The sequence below is a fragment of the Armigeres subalbatus genome, chromosome 3, assembly GCF_024139115.2.
Source record: "Armigeres subalbatus isolate Guangzhou_Male chromosome 3, GZ_Asu_2, whole genome shotgun sequence".
Lineage (NCBI taxonomy): Eukaryota > Metazoa > Arthropoda > Insecta > Diptera > Culicidae > Armigeres > Armigeres subalbatus.
The window spans coordinates 192,421,906-192,437,405 of NC_085141.1; the positions used below are offsets into that span (position 1 = coordinate 192,421,906).

The following is a 15,500-nucleotide window of genomic DNA, read 5'->3' on the forward strand; positions in this document are numbered from 1 at the left end:
GTGGTGAGATTGCTGTTTTATATACGTATCAAGAACAATACAAAAAAGTACAGTTCGTAAGTTAGTATTTTAATCAGGATGCCGTCAGATTACAATTTCATTTATTTGGTAGGCTCAGTCGTGCGTGACACTTTGCGGAGCCGCATTTCTTAAGTATGATATTGTTACAATGTGTGTCATCTTATCATTATTTATTTACGTTAGTATGACATGCGGAAAGCTTAGAAAATGTTTATAAACGGGCCGTGCTTTCTTTCCAATTTTATGATAATTGTATGATATTCCGGTTTTTGAGTGCACCTTCAAAGGTTGCGAAGGCCGTACACTAATTACGTAAGGGCCAACGGAGAAAGGAGGATGTCGTTTATTTTCGATCAATATAAATAAAAAAAAATATAAAAAATATAAATAAAAATATAAATTAAAAAAAAAGGCACGGCAAATGCTGGGTAAAGCGTACCATTGGTACTTCGCGTACCTGAAGGAATAAAATAGACCCCATCTCGCGGTCCTTAGCCTCTTACCCAGCAACTCCTATCCCTACTTCCCCGCGGTGCTGGCCGGGATACGAGCAACCTTAGGGAAGATCGGGTAACCAACCCCGGTGGGAACTATGATCTTATGCTGACAGGGAAAAGGGGGTTTGCTCCTCTCCGGTGGTGCAAATCTTATTGAGCGTCTGTTCTTCATGTCAGGATCGGCTCACAACAGCGTCTGTTCTCCATGTTAGGGGCGGCTGATCATCGTCCGAGTGCCAGCGAGGGACTTTAAGTGAAACTGTGCACCATGGTCCACCGGAAATAAGGAAGAATGATCCTCCGGAAATTTAGGGGGTTTGGTGTCAGGCCCTGCAAGCCAGCCTTTAAAAATCTTAAGCAACGAACAATCAACAAGAGAGTACGGACCGGAACCATCGGCGAAGACCACTGCGACGAAAAAAAGGACTAGCGATTGGAAACTCGGTTCGTGGAACTGCAAATCTCTCAACTTCATCGGGAGCACACGCATACTCGCCGATGTGCTCAAGGACCGTGGATTCGGCATCGTAGCGCTGCAGGAGGTTTGTTGGAAGGGATCAATGGTGCGAACGTTTAGAGGTAATCATACCATCTACCAGAGCTGCGGCAACACACACGAGCTGGGAACAGCTTTCATAGTGATGGGCGATATGCAAAGGCGCGTGATCGGGTGGTGGCCGATCAATGAAAGAATGTGCAGGTTGAGGATCAAAGGCCGGTTCTTTAACTTCAGCATAATCAACGTCCATAGCCCACACTCCGGAAGCACTGATGATGATAAGGACGCATTCTACGCGCAGCTGGAACGTGAGTACGACAGCTGCCCAAGACACGACGTCAAAATCATCATAGGAGATTTGAACGCTCAGGTTGGCCAAGAGGAGGAGTTTAGACCGACTATTGGAAAGTTCAGCGCTCACCGGCTGACGAACGAAAACAACCCACGACTAATTGATTTCGCCGCTTCCAAGAATCTGGCCATTCGCAGCACCTACTTCCAACACAACCTTTCGTATTGGTACACCTGGAGATCACCACTGCAGACAGAATCACAAATCGTTCATGTTCTGATTGATGGACGGCACTTCACCGACATTATCGACGTCAGGACATACCGTGGCGCTAACATTGACTCTGACCACTATCTGATGATGGTTAAACTGCGCCCAAAACTATCCGTCATCAATAATGTTCGGCACCGACGACCGCCGCGGTACGACCTAGAGCGACTAAAGCAACCTGATGTCGCCAATGTATACGCGCAGCTTCTCGAGGCAGCGTTGCCGGAAGAGGGTGAGCTCGATGGGGCCCCTCTTGAGGACTGCTGGAGTACAGTTAAAGCAGCCATTAACGACGCAGCGGAGAACAACGTCGGGTATATGGGTCGAAGTCGACGGAACGATTGGTTCGACGAAGAGTGCAGACAGATTCTGGAGGAGAAGGACGCAGCGCGGGCGGTCGCGCTGCAGCAAGGTACCCGGCAGAACGTGGAACGTTATAGACGGAAGCGGAGACAGCAGACCCGCCATTTTCAGGAGAAGAAATGCCGCCTGGAAGAAGCGGAGTGCGAGGAGATGGAACAGCTGTGCCGTTCTCAAGATACACGCAAGTTCTATCAGAAGCTCAACGCATCCCGCAAAGGCTTCGTGCCGCGAGCCGAAATGTGCCGGGATAAGGATGGGAGCATCTTGACGGACGAACGTGTGGTGATCGAAAGGTGGAAGCAGCACTACGAGGAACATCTGAATGGCGCTGAGAGTACAGGCAGTGAAAGTCAAGGCAGCGGAGGAGATGACTATGTCAGTTCAGCGGACGATGAAAGCCAACCAGCCCCTACCTTGAGGGAAGTTAAGGATGCCATTCAACAGCTAAAGACCAATAAAGCAGCTGGTAAGGATGGTATCGGAGCTGAGCTCATCAAGATGGGCCCGGAAAAGCTGGCCACTTGCCTGCACAAACTGATAGTCAGAATCTGGGAAACCGAACAGCTACCGGAGGAGTGGAAGGAAGGGTTATATGCCCCATCTACAAGAAAGGCGACAAACTGGAGTGTGAGAACTTTCGAGCGATCACCATCCTTAATGCCGCCTACAAAGTGATATCCCAGATCATCTTCCGTCGTCTGTCACCATTAGTGAACGAGTTCGTGGGAAGTTATCAAGCCGGCTTCGTTGACGGCCGCTCGACAACGGACCAGATCTTTACTGTACGGCAAATCCTTCAAAATGCCGTGAATACCAGGTCCCAACGCACCATCTGTTCGTTGATTTCAAGGCGGCATACGACAGTATAGACCGCGTAGAGCTATGGAAAATTATGGACGAGAACAGCTTCCCTGGGAAGCTTACCAGACTGATCAAAGCAACGGTGGATGGTGTGCAAAACTGTGTGAAGATTTCGGGCGAACACTCCAGTTCGTTCGAATCGCGCCGGGGACTAAGACAAGGTGATGGACTTTCGTGCCTGTTGTTCAACATTGCGCTAGAAGGTGTCATGCGGAGAGCCGGGTGTAACAGCCGGGGTACGATTTTCAACAGATCCAGTCAATTTATTTGCTTCGCGGATGACATGGACATTGTCGGCCGAACATTTGCAAAGGTGGCAGAACTGTACACCCGCCTGAAACGTGAAGCAACAAAATTTGGACTGGTGGTGAATGCGTCAAAGACAAAGTACATGCTTGTGGGCGGAACCGAGCGCGACAGGGCCCGCCTGGGAAGCAGTGTTACGATAGACGGGGATACCTTCGAGGTGGTCGAGGAATTCGTCTACCTCGGATCCTTGCTAACGGCTGACAACAACGTTAGTCGTGAAATACGAAGGCGCATCATCTGTGGAAGTCGGGCCTACTACGGGCTCCAGAAGAAACTGCGGTCGAAAAGATTCGCCACCGCACCAAATGTGTCATGTGCAAGACGTTAATAAGTCGGTAGTCCTCTACGGACATGAAACAAGGACAATGCTCGAGGAGGACTTGCAAGCACTCGGAGTATTCGAGAAACGGGTGCTTAGGACCATCTTTGGCGGTGTGCAAGAAGACGGTGTGTGGCGGCGAAGGATGAACCATGAGCTCGCCCAACTCTACGGCGAACCCAGTATCCAGAAGGTAGCTAAAGCCGGAAGGGTACGATGGGCAGGACATGTTGCAAGAATGCCGAACAGCAACCCTGCAAAGATGGTGTTCGCTTCCGATCCGGCAGGTACGAGACGGCGTGGAGCGCAGCGAGCGAGATGGGCAGACCAGGTGCAGAACGACTTGGCGAGCGTGGGGCGTATCCGAGGATGGAGAGATGCGGCCTCGAACCGTGCATTGTGGCGTCAAATTGTTGATTCAGTGTTATCTGTTTAGATGTTAACTAAATAAATGAAATGAATAAATTTAAAAAACATATTTTGAATGAAAAAAATCTTACATGGTGAGACGGCGAGTAGAAAATCTCAGAAAAATCCTTCACTTAATAACGCTAGAAACAATGATGATTTGTTGATATTGTGGGGACCATAAAAAAATGCAATCTCAACCATTGTGAGAATTAAATAATCCTAATATTTTCATACTTAAAAATTACGGCTCCGCAAAGTGTCATACAAGACTGAGCCTACCTAATATTTGCACTAATTTTTGTGATTCTGTAAGATATTTGTCAAATTTTTCTTTGTTTTATATTTCCGGAAATATTTAAAGGATTTTTGAAAAAATCTTTTGGGATCCGGAAGGAGTTATTGAAGTAATTGAATGAAGGAAACGAAAAAAAACGGATTTTATTAATATTTCATGAATAAACTTGATACTGTTCTTCCAGTGGAGAACCGAAGATAGTCCTCAATCGAATTTTCTCCTGTTTTCGGATGTCGCAACTGCATCGCGAGTAATTTACATCTTTGCCCCATCATGCACACTTCTCGCGAAGTAGCTAAAACATCCGGAAAGAGGAAAAAATACGACTGTCGCTCGAGCTCAGTTTGATTTTCAACAGGAATTGTAATATAAATAATGTAAGAAATTCTAGTAAGTTTTCATAGAGTTTTAAATGTCTGTAATTACGCATAGTTAGTGGGAATTCGAAAGGACCCTAAAATTAACCAATCCTGGAATCATTCAAGTATTATTTTTAAATTAGAGTTATTTTTTTTATTATTTTTTAAGTTCGTCACTATTTATTCAATTAGTCTATAAGAAAAACTAGTCATCCTTATTTCACAGTTTTATATTTGTTGAGATCTACGTTCTCCGATCTGGAAAAGGCATATCTGTTAAGTTACAAGAGGTCGAGTTTTGTTGAATAGTGAAAACTAATCATCTGTACCTGTAAGGACATTCTACTAAAAAGCGTTATAAGAATTTGATCAACTGATTTGCGGCATACTTGAATAACATCCAATTACTTCTAATCTCTAATTTCTATTTTGAAAAGGATCACAAAAAACATCGTTTAAACTCTCATTGGCTGAATTGAGGAGCATACAAATATGGGGGCCTTACGACTATTATTTAAGAAATTCCGGTTCAAAAATATTCCAGCATCTTTTCTAGTCTAGTCTAGTCAGTTCGCAGCCAGTTCGTAAGAGAGTCCTGGAAAGCGATAGACTCGACAACATCTATCACTTTTCTTTTCATTATTTATGTTTGAAGCGCATTATAAATGTAGTTCAAACATAAAATCGGCCAGGCATACCGTGCAGCATTGTTAAAACACCTGTGAAAATCAATCCTTAACTTGATTTCACATTAAGCCATAGAACGGGGACATCTCGTACCAACCGTTCCGTTTACATTATTAGGTGATGATTGTTGAATAGTTGGGAGTGACTTAGCTAAGATGGTTAATGTTCACGCCTTGGGTCCTCAATTAAAAACTTATCAAACCAGAATATCCACGCTTACAATATCATGCTTAACAAACATTTAATTACGCCAATGTTGATAGAAGTCAGAAATAGTGCTTTATCAATTTATAAGCAGTATCTTGATGTCAAAGTTCAAATATTATATATCGCTTGTAATATGAGCAGAATATTAGCATCATTATTACCATTCTCACCTTTTAGAAAACTAAGAATGTTTAAACGAAAAGAGATAAGAATAGAAAATGTTTTACTCCTGGGTGAAAATGAACGATGTGATCAACGTTGACGTTAATTCGACGTTCTTCGTTATCGTTGACGTTCATTTGTCAAAAATTCAACGCAACGCCGTCAACGTTGAATCTTTGAAAAGTTAACGTTAATGGCGTTAATCGTTGATAAACGTTAACAAGCCTGGTACGCAATAAACCAGAGGGGGGACAACGGATTTTTTTCATATGGAGTTTGGCAAGTATGACAGTACCCTCTTTTTTGGCGCATAAATTTATACTCCAATGTCAAAATGCTCATATACTATTATAAATTGTGGTGGTATTTGTAAAAATTTGTATTGTTTACCGTTTTTACAAGAGAGAGTGGTGTCGAAAGCACATATTAAATTAAAGATCGCAACGAATAAAAATACACCAAATCCGTAAATATGTAGTGTTATCACTTTATTCCTTACGTGAAATATGCAGACAAATATTTAATTATGTTGGAAGAAGAAACTCTGTGCTGAGCAGAAACAGTTGTTTCTTGCATTATCCAAACTTTGTGCGTTTCAGAACATTCTCACTCACTGCAGTGTTTATTTTTCATAGACTACGGCTTGGTGTTAGTGCCGTCGGCATTCGCTCGATTGGTGGCAACAAAAATTTGACAGCTTAGCACCCGCCTGCAATAAACACAATCAATCGAAATTTTCACTGTTAGAATAATAGGGGGAATGACGGCTTTGGCAGGTTTTGTTCTATTATTGTCAGGGGTTTTTTATGACTGAACATTCTTTGCATATCAAAGAATATTGTGGCCAAATTTCATAAAACTTGGTCAACAAAATATAGATACAAAACCTGCCAAAGCCGTCTTTTCCCCTACTTCAACGTTTTAAGCACAAGAGTTACGAATAATAATTGAAAAATTCAAAATAAATAAAAGCAATTGGAAGCGGCTTTCTGAATTATAGCCTTTTGGTACATTTAGTGTACGAGAAAAGTAAAAAATCAAGCCCATTGTGCGATCGGGCCGATTTTTAATAGAAAACAACAGGATAAGATTCCATGACGTATGCAAATCGGTTAAGGTAAGTTGTCTGAAAATGAGGGAGTATTTGTTAACACTAGATAAAGCTTCTCTACAAACTACAAACTGCATGTGCAAGATATTGATAAACTGAATGATTTTTATTTATGGAAATTTTCTAAAAAACCTTCAGTGTACGGAAGTCGGACAATGGTTTGGCGTCGGTTTTATTACTTTTTGCCTTTCTCGTATACTAAGTATACGTACGTAAAGGCTATATGATCGCTCCAAAAACAAACTTTTTATAGAAGGCCCGGAGACCCATAGTGTTATATACCGATCGACTCAGCTCGATGAATTGAGGTGATGTCTGTGTGTATGTGTGTGTGTGTTTTTTTTCTTCTTCCTAAGCAATGGAGGAGGAATCTGCCCAACAGACTGGGTTGTCCAGGAAGTGCGGGGTTAGGGACCACCTTCAACAGCAAACGAGGGAGGCAGGACTACATCCCCGACCGGCTAAACCGTTTCCATTGCTGCCAAGCCCATAGTCCCTTCGGTACAACCAGAAAGTAATGCTTCAAAGGGGGCCAGTGCATAACGCACCCTCGAGGTTAGCTGCGTGTCCTTGCAGCACCGAACATTGTGACTCGCTTTTTTAGAAGAACACCATGGTATCGTGCCAGCGCATTACCGGCTTTCCAGGTGGCCTTACCACGCCCTACGTCCTTGGAAGGTGGGAAGGGTCGACTTCGCGCCTGCTTCCCTCTGCACGACTGGTATCAAGAATGATGATGCCGCGTGCACCCCAAATTGACCTCTCTGCGATAGGGTATATTCGCCAACACACAGAGGGACTTGCCGACGCGGTGCCTACGCCTGCCCCAGCCTTGACGAGGACCCCTTTCCGTCCTCGGGTTCGGAACCCGCCCGGTTGACCGACGCCGCGAAAGCGACGATACCATGTTGTTCTTCGCGCGACCACTTGTTCGATTAAAGGATCGAGTTCGACCACAGGGCATGACCACCGGTATGACCCATGAAGCCGACTCCGATCCCTTAAACCACCTCTTATTTGCGCCTGAACTAGCCATCCTTGAGTCCACGCGCCACCTTCTGTGTAGCTCCGAGACGATTTGGGCGATAGCCGATAAAACGGCGTTCCAGCCAACTTCATCTTTACACATCCTCCGAACTAGGTTGTCCGGGGTAGTGTCCAGACCACATGTGGCAAGCATGTGGTCACGCATTGCGCGAAAACGTGGGCACACGAGCAACACGTGTTCTGCCGTTTCCTCTAAACCTGCGCACACCAAACACTCGGGCGAGGCCGAGCAAGCCAGCTACGTTACCTGCACTGTGATTTTACAGCACGCTTAAACGCCGGGCACTTCGAATCCCCCATGGGGTGCTTGCTGTTCACAGCTTTGCTGGAACAAATCAAATAATTGGGAGGGTTCGGGCAGCATTGTACCTTATGTCCCACCAATCCACAGCGTCGGCAGAGATTGCTTCTGTCAGGGCCTTTGCAGTCCCATTGCTTGTGCCCCGGCTCCAGGCACTTGAAGCAAACTTCGGGTTGCTCGTATATGTCCACAGGGCACACCGACCATCCCACCTTGACGCTCCCTAACTTGACTACCTTGGAGGCGTCCGCTGCAGATAGCTGAACCAATGCTACCTGCGTCGCTGCAGGACCTTTCCGCAGCCGAACGTGGGCTGTGGTGGGCGTCTCCACTTCACACTGTCGCCGCAGTGCCGTGACGAGCTTTTCGACTTCGGTGATCTCGTCCAGGTCTTTATCCTCCGTCGTGAGTGCCCTCACCTTGACCATCTCGCCTAGGACTTCCTCCGCCAACTTCTTGTAGGCGGCGCCCTTTTGCGAGACGCCCCGCTTTAGCTCGAGGATCATCTCGCCCATCCGGGTACGTCTTATTCGACGTACGTCGGCGCCGAGTTCACCGAGCTTGACGTCACTCCTCATCGCCTTCAAGACGTCCGAGTACTTAGCCTCGTCCGCCGTGATGACTAGGGCATCGCCCCTGGAGCGATTGGCGCCTACCCTAGATTTCTTGCTACCCTCATTCACCTGGGCCTTCGTTTAGGCCCTTGACGTTTTCGGTTTCCTCTTGTTCTTGACCAGGGTCCAGGAGGCGTCATCCCCCTCTATTTCCCTGGTATGGGGCGGCTGAGAGCTCTCATCCTACCGTAACCCCATACCACCGTCTTTTTTGGGTGGACGGATCTTTCCAGGTCCTTCCTCCCCCGGTTTTCGAGGTACCTGGCCGGGGTTCAGCATCCCAGCCCCACTACCCTTGTTCGGGGTAGTAACCCTCCGCGTTTTGGAGCGGCCCCCAGGGAGCTCATCCCCTGGAGACCCCCGTTTTTGTGTCTGCTCCGTTGGAGCTGTCACCCCCGACGTGCCCGCGAATACTTGAGCCTCAGTCTGGGTAGACTTTGGCACCACTGTCTTCGCTGGCACGCCCTCGGTCGATTCGACCTTGCCCGAGTCCGCGAATCCTTGGGCCTCAGTCTGGGTAGACCTCGACTCCACGGATTTCACGGGTTTAGACTTAGCCGTCCCGACCGCCCTCTCCAACTTGGCGTCCAACATCGACTTTCGAAGTTTCAGCAAGCTCCTCTTGAGGTCCTTACTGATATTATGCTTCGATGACGCAAAGTCGATGATGGCGTCCAGCTGTTCCGTCGCCACCTCGAAGGCCGAAAACCCATCGCGTTTGCGGTTCATCACCTCCACAGGCCATGGGCCGTCAATAACCTCTACCGGCATTTTTTAGCCGAGATGAAGGTTAAGTGACCTACGCTGGCGCTGCGCACTGAGCTGCCGACTATTGCCTCTGGCCTCCTATGCGAAGACCTGAACAACCCACCTCTTGCGAAGGGGTTGTCGCCTACACTACTATCACTAATTGAAGAATTGACTTGGTTTTCCATCTTGGTCCCACGAATTGCTCGGGAAAAGAGGTCCATCACGCCAGAGCCCAGCATGACGCGGTAAGGGACAATTACTGTGGAGGGTACCCAGGTACCCCACGGCTCCGTTAGAGGCCTAGCTCATTATTTCACCCCCCTGGCCATGCATCCCCTCCGCACGGGTCGCTCAACGCCTTTGAATTAGGGGTTAGGGACGATGGTCCCTTTGGTCGCACCCCCTCACTCTAGCTGATGTCAGAAGGACAACAGTGCCCAGGCTGCACTACCAGCTAAGTACAAAACCCTTAACTGGCGGTCGATTGCCATCGGAATACCCGTGGAAGCGTGAGATTGGAACTTGTGAGAACCAGAGCTGTGTAGGTCGCTCCTTCCCAGAGGTCAACACACCATTTCGCAGCTCAGTGTGTGTGTGTGTGTGTGTGTGTGTGTGTGTCTGTGCGCACCCACCAAAAAAAAAATGTCACTCATTTTTCAGGTACTTATCCTTAACCGATTTACTCGCAACAAGTTGCATTCGACGCAGAATACTCTACCATTGTTTCCTATTGAAAATTAGCCAGATCGGACTATGGGCTCGTAAGTTATGGCCAAAATACTATTATTATAATGCACGAGAAAGGCTTCATCACCGCTAGGTGGATTATTCAGGGTTTTAAGTAAACAATTTTGATTTATTGATTGGGCGTACTTTTGGCTATTTCGAGTACTGCCAAACCAAAAGGGCCTAATTGGATGTCAAATAAATCAAGGGTGCAGCAAGTCTGGTAAGGTATTATGTATTTTATAACTGATTTTTTATGCGCATATGTTAAACGGACAATTCTTTGACACAGTGCATATCATATGATATAGAGTAGCTTGATATTAAAGTTTACACATCCAATTTTCACTGGGAATAATATATATGACGTGTCATATCAAGGCACATTTTATTATTTATTGTTGATTACATCAACAGGCTATATTTAGACCCCAAAAATGTTTATCAAATGTTGAAGCTCGTAAATAGAATAGGCTATAAGAAACGAAATTTGTCGAGACTAATATCGTTGTTACATTGATTTTTCAGAATGCTCAGTTTCTAGGACAGCGGAGGAAGGAAAAGTTTTCTCGGTAATCGGAATGTATTGTATACAATTATTCATCCTGATTGAAGCTAAACCCGGAGGCGATGTTATTTATTACACCATGGCGGAACCACAATTGACACGCTCAACAAAGTAGGCGCTATTGAGGAAAAGTTTTAATTGAAGATTTTATTTACGAATCCGATGCATAAATTTCCCAGCGTAATGACGGAAAAACATTTGGGATAAGCTAATTACATGGGGGAATCGAAATGGAACTTTTACACTTTCTCATTCGTAGCATTTTTGTGAGTAGTTTAATTCTGTTTGCTCATTCTTGCCTTTTCGTATTACAAAGTTATGCCGAACGGCTATTATTTCACTTCAAAAACTAACTCCAACTGTGCTGAATCGATTGTATCAAACAGCAAATAAGGAGTGCTAAGAAGTTACATGACAATTACAGTTACAGATAATATTGTTCATGGTTGTACGCTGGGAGGGAGAAACAGATTAAAAAAAAATGTGTATGTCAAGCCGAGCCGAAATCTAGTTTTCAGTGCGATCCGAAAAAAAAAATGGACAGCAAGAAAATTTTCTAAGGCAACATAACAACAATAACACGCAGAACAAAATTTGGTCCTTTCAGATGGCGCCTGTCTTGGTACAGTGATAACCACGTCAATAACCAAGCTGTTCCTGGGTGGACGTTAGGCAGAATAACAGCGATTTCAACAATGCTTATTCTCACATATGGCCCTCTGCTAATCTTCTATTTCTATTCATTTTACACTTGCTGCTCGCATGCCGTATCAATCGAATCTGTATCTTCATTACTTTCATCTATTCCCTTTCGCTTTGAGTAATGTAATTATCACCGAAACAAGCCAATAAAGTTATTTCGATGAAGTCGCGCGGTGATCAAAATGGTTTTAACCATTGAAGAAGATGAAGACTCTTGAGCAATTCCCTGTGAAATCGAATGTCGATTTATATTTGTATTTTTTGATTTCCCTGAAAATGAGAAAATCGATTTTTAAGTTTCATTTTCAATGTTTGATTTTTTTTTCGCGGTGTATATTTTTTCCACATAGCCTCAATGATTACCTAAAACATTGCCGAAGACACCAAAATGATCGGACAAGCCGTTTTCAAGTTATATTTTTTTGAGCGTGTTCAAAGTGTTCTTGCTTAGGCCCTTGTCAAAAGCTACACCAGAGTTAAAATGGCAAACCAATTATGCAGATAATGTTTTTTGGCCATAAAGGATGTATATAAAAAATTTCATGGTAATCAAAAAATACAAAATTGAAATCTTGAAAAAATCGTGATTTCACAGAGAATTGCTCTTATTGAAAAAATCCTAATGATAATAATTGAAGGCTAATACTAATCTTTTGTTCTTGTTTCTGTAACTCGATAAATTCTCTAATTCGTTGTTAATCCTGGCTACACTCTGTTTTTTGTGAGATTATGAGAATTAGTATTCGATATTCGACCTATTTTGACAATCTCTTCATTATCTAGAAGAAGAGAATTCATTGTAATATTTTTAAATAGATTCCACAATATCATAGGTTTATTGTTTATTGAAATATAACATCAACATACTTCAGATTAATACCAATTATATTAATAAATGAACTGACAATAAGTACTGTTGAATCAATAATATGTTTGGTCGATACAACAATCATTCGATTAAACCAACATACTGTGCTTACATAACAAAATAATAATAAAGTAAGAATTATTGACCAACAACATTATTGTTGAATATAGAATCCATTTTTCTGCGCGTAGCTAGACAGGACTTCGATCTCGCACAATCCAACTGATATAGTGTCTTCCATATCAAACGTCTATCGTCTATACGTCTATTAAATTAAGCTACAGCAACTTTGCTAATTAACTAAGTTACGCTGCATTGAACATTTGTTGATGAACTGTTGATAAACCGTTTTTTGAAATGTGATCCAAAAACTAATACTGTGCCACAACTGCTCTGGAAACAAAGTTCGCAAATGTGTTGTTCCACGAGGTGCTTCTGATTGAATTTCCGCATCGCGTCTATTTCTATTCCAGTGTTTTGAATTTGTCATGACCAGTCATGTTGGAAAACTTTTGCAACGGCAATATGGGAAATAACAAGGGTGTAAATTAACAATCGAGGAATGCAAATAAATACAATCAATACACTTTCCTGTGAAACCAAACTCTGCCATATGGTTGGGATCAAAACTGTTTGAGGTGCAAACAGCGCTGTTCCCAGTTGGTAAAAGAGAGCTGCAATAAACGGATGCCACCAGAAAAAGCCAGTCAAACATGTTTGGAAACACGTCCTGGAATGAAACCTTTGCCGGGTTGTACAACGAGTCTGTCGACTACTATCATGGAAACGTGACAAACATTGAAAAAATTGTGTCCATGATGGTGCCGGTGTTCTTCGGATTGATAGGACTCGCCGGACTAATAGGAAACGGGCTCGTCGTGTTAGGTATGTACAATTTATTATTTAATTTTGCTTACCTGTTCTGCTTTGTGTTTATTTATGTTTTAATTATGTATGTGAGTAGGAGCAAAATACAAATATAGACAAGAGTATTGCTTACCTGTTGAGGAAGCGTATTGTGGAAGCAAATCTGTGATCATAATGTCTGCCTATTGGACAAATACTGATGTTTAATAGTTTTCTTGCAAAAATCGCTGAATAACGTTGATTTACATTTCGGGATAGTAGGGGGAATGACGGCTTTGGCAGGTTTTGTTCTATTATTGGCAAGGGGGGTTTTTTATGACTGACTATGCTCAAATTTGGCCTAAACATTCTTTGCATATCAAAGAATATTATGGCCAAATTTCATAAAACTTACTCGACAAAAACCCCCCTGACAATAATAGAACAAAACCTGCCAAAGCCGTTTTCCCCCTATATCATTACATTTTAAATAGACAAACGTTGTAGCTATATATTTTTGTATTGTTTTATGTAGGGAAACTGTTCCGTTTTCCATCTCACTGAACATATATTCGTCTCATCGCAAAACAAAGAAATACGGCACCAATTTCGTCGCTTCTTAGGGTAAGACGGTATAATGCGCCCCACCTGGCCAAAACGCCCCCCTTTGATTTCTAGAAAACTATAACTAACAACAGGTCAAAATCAGTGGGTACCTATAAATATTTGTAAAACCATCGTACTATGTGAATGTGAAAGTATTTTTGTGTTACATAATGAAAATAATAGCAAAATACAAAAAGTGACAGTTTTGATGTAACTTTTCATCTTTGTTTGATCAACATTCTGGAGCGACGCTAGCATACTGTCCGCAAAACTTGCACGGGAACACTCAGTTGGGCAACAAAATAACTTTTCTCAGTGGTTAATATGATATAAAATTGCTTCCATCTTCAAAACGTAACGATTTTCGAACATATGTTTTACTGGGCAAAACGCCCCAGTGTAGGCAGGACGATATGCCCTTACCAACTGGACACAAGCACGGCGAGCTTGCAGCAGTTGCTTCCAAATTATATGGAAATTATTGAAATGTAATTAAAACCTGATTAAATGGACTTATGTTGGTTTTTCAATGTCAAGCACATAAGGATTTCTGACCTTTTTATTATGGGATTGATAAAATACGAATGAAGGGCAATGGAACGTCTTTGGCTAAGGTGGGGCGTATTGCCCAGGCACTTTTTGAAATCCATTTTTTCACGACTTTTCAAAAAAGCATTATTACGTGTTATCTGTAATATTTTTATATGACTACTCACGGGCAATGCATTTGCGACTTCTTGCACTATCAAATAACACAAAGTTTGCATGAATTGCGATGAAAAGTAAAAAGTTATCAAGGTTTTGCCTTAGGGGGGGCATATTATACCGTCTTACCCTACATGCGTGCTCACTGTTCACGTTCATACATGCGTGCTCACTGCTGAAAAAATCACAAAAATAAGAAACAAATCAAAAACCTTTTCATTGCTTTGTTTTTCGTGGATGAATATCAGAGCTATGAGATGAAGTCCAGGAGCAGTAAACCTACATACAGGGGATGGACAAAATAATTAGGATAGGCAAATTTTGAGTAGAATTTGATGTGTTGTAACTATCTTAGTTATCATCCGATTTTGACAATTCAGACATCCCCGAACTAGAAAATTAATGCAGTTTGACGGTATGTCCATGGAACCGAATATGGCCACCGGATTCCGGAGATATTCCGGGTTTTTCGGAGGTAGGTTCAAAACCGTAAATTCGAGGTAGATATTAGGAAAAGTTGTGGTTAAAAATTGAATAATACTAGTAACCACAAATGAAGTAGGGCTCTTGTTGATTGGAACCATATATTGAGATTTGGAATCGGACCAGAATCAAGTGAGATATGGCCATATCTTTATAATCGGTTCCGATCGATACTTATCAAAGGGGTCAGACCACAACTTCATTCGAATATCGCTTTTTGATAGATCGTCCACTATGATTTTATTCCAGAAGGATTCTAATGTGTCAAGAATGAAAAACCAATTGAATGAACGAATCCTGAAGTCGCTGGGATGTCCCCGGGGAACCTGTGAGTGGGGACATTCAAGTTTTAGCACCAAAATCAGTCATTCGACGGCTCTTTTTTCATGGTTCTCGATCAAGAAGCGAAGTATGAATATAAAATAGTCAATTGACGGTTCTGACTGCTTCCAGGACCTACGGATTGGCCCCGGGGAACCTGTGGAAGGGGACATTTTAGTTTAGCGCCAAAACCAGTCATTCGACGGCTCTTTTCTCATGGTTTTTGATCAGGAAGCAAAGTAAAAATATAAAATGGTCCATAGTCGATTCTGACCTCTTCCAGGACCTACGGATTGGCCC

General features: G+C 43.2%; 1 protein-coding gene across 7 annotated transcripts in view; it reads left to right on the top strand.

Moving 5' to 3' along the window:
• The window catches only part of LOC134221161 (allatostatin-A receptor), a 194,929-nt gene that overhangs the window by 128,736 nt on the left and 50,693 nt on the right, over positions 1–15,500 (top strand). For 5 of the 7 annotated variants that reach the window (XM_062700356.1, XM_062700353.1, XM_062700355.1 and 2 more), the window contains one exon: positions 12,713–13,124. The exons of 1 other annotated variant lie outside the window; for it this stretch is intronic. In XM_062700356.1, coding sequence (XP_062556340.1) covers positions 12,953–13,124 — 172 coding nt within the window. In that variant the 5' untranslated portion in view covers positions 12,713–12,952. Of the gene's footprint in view, positions 1–12,428; positions 13,125–15,500 lie in introns of those variants that run through there. One more of the 7 variants, XM_062700352.1, reaches the window with a different exon arrangement.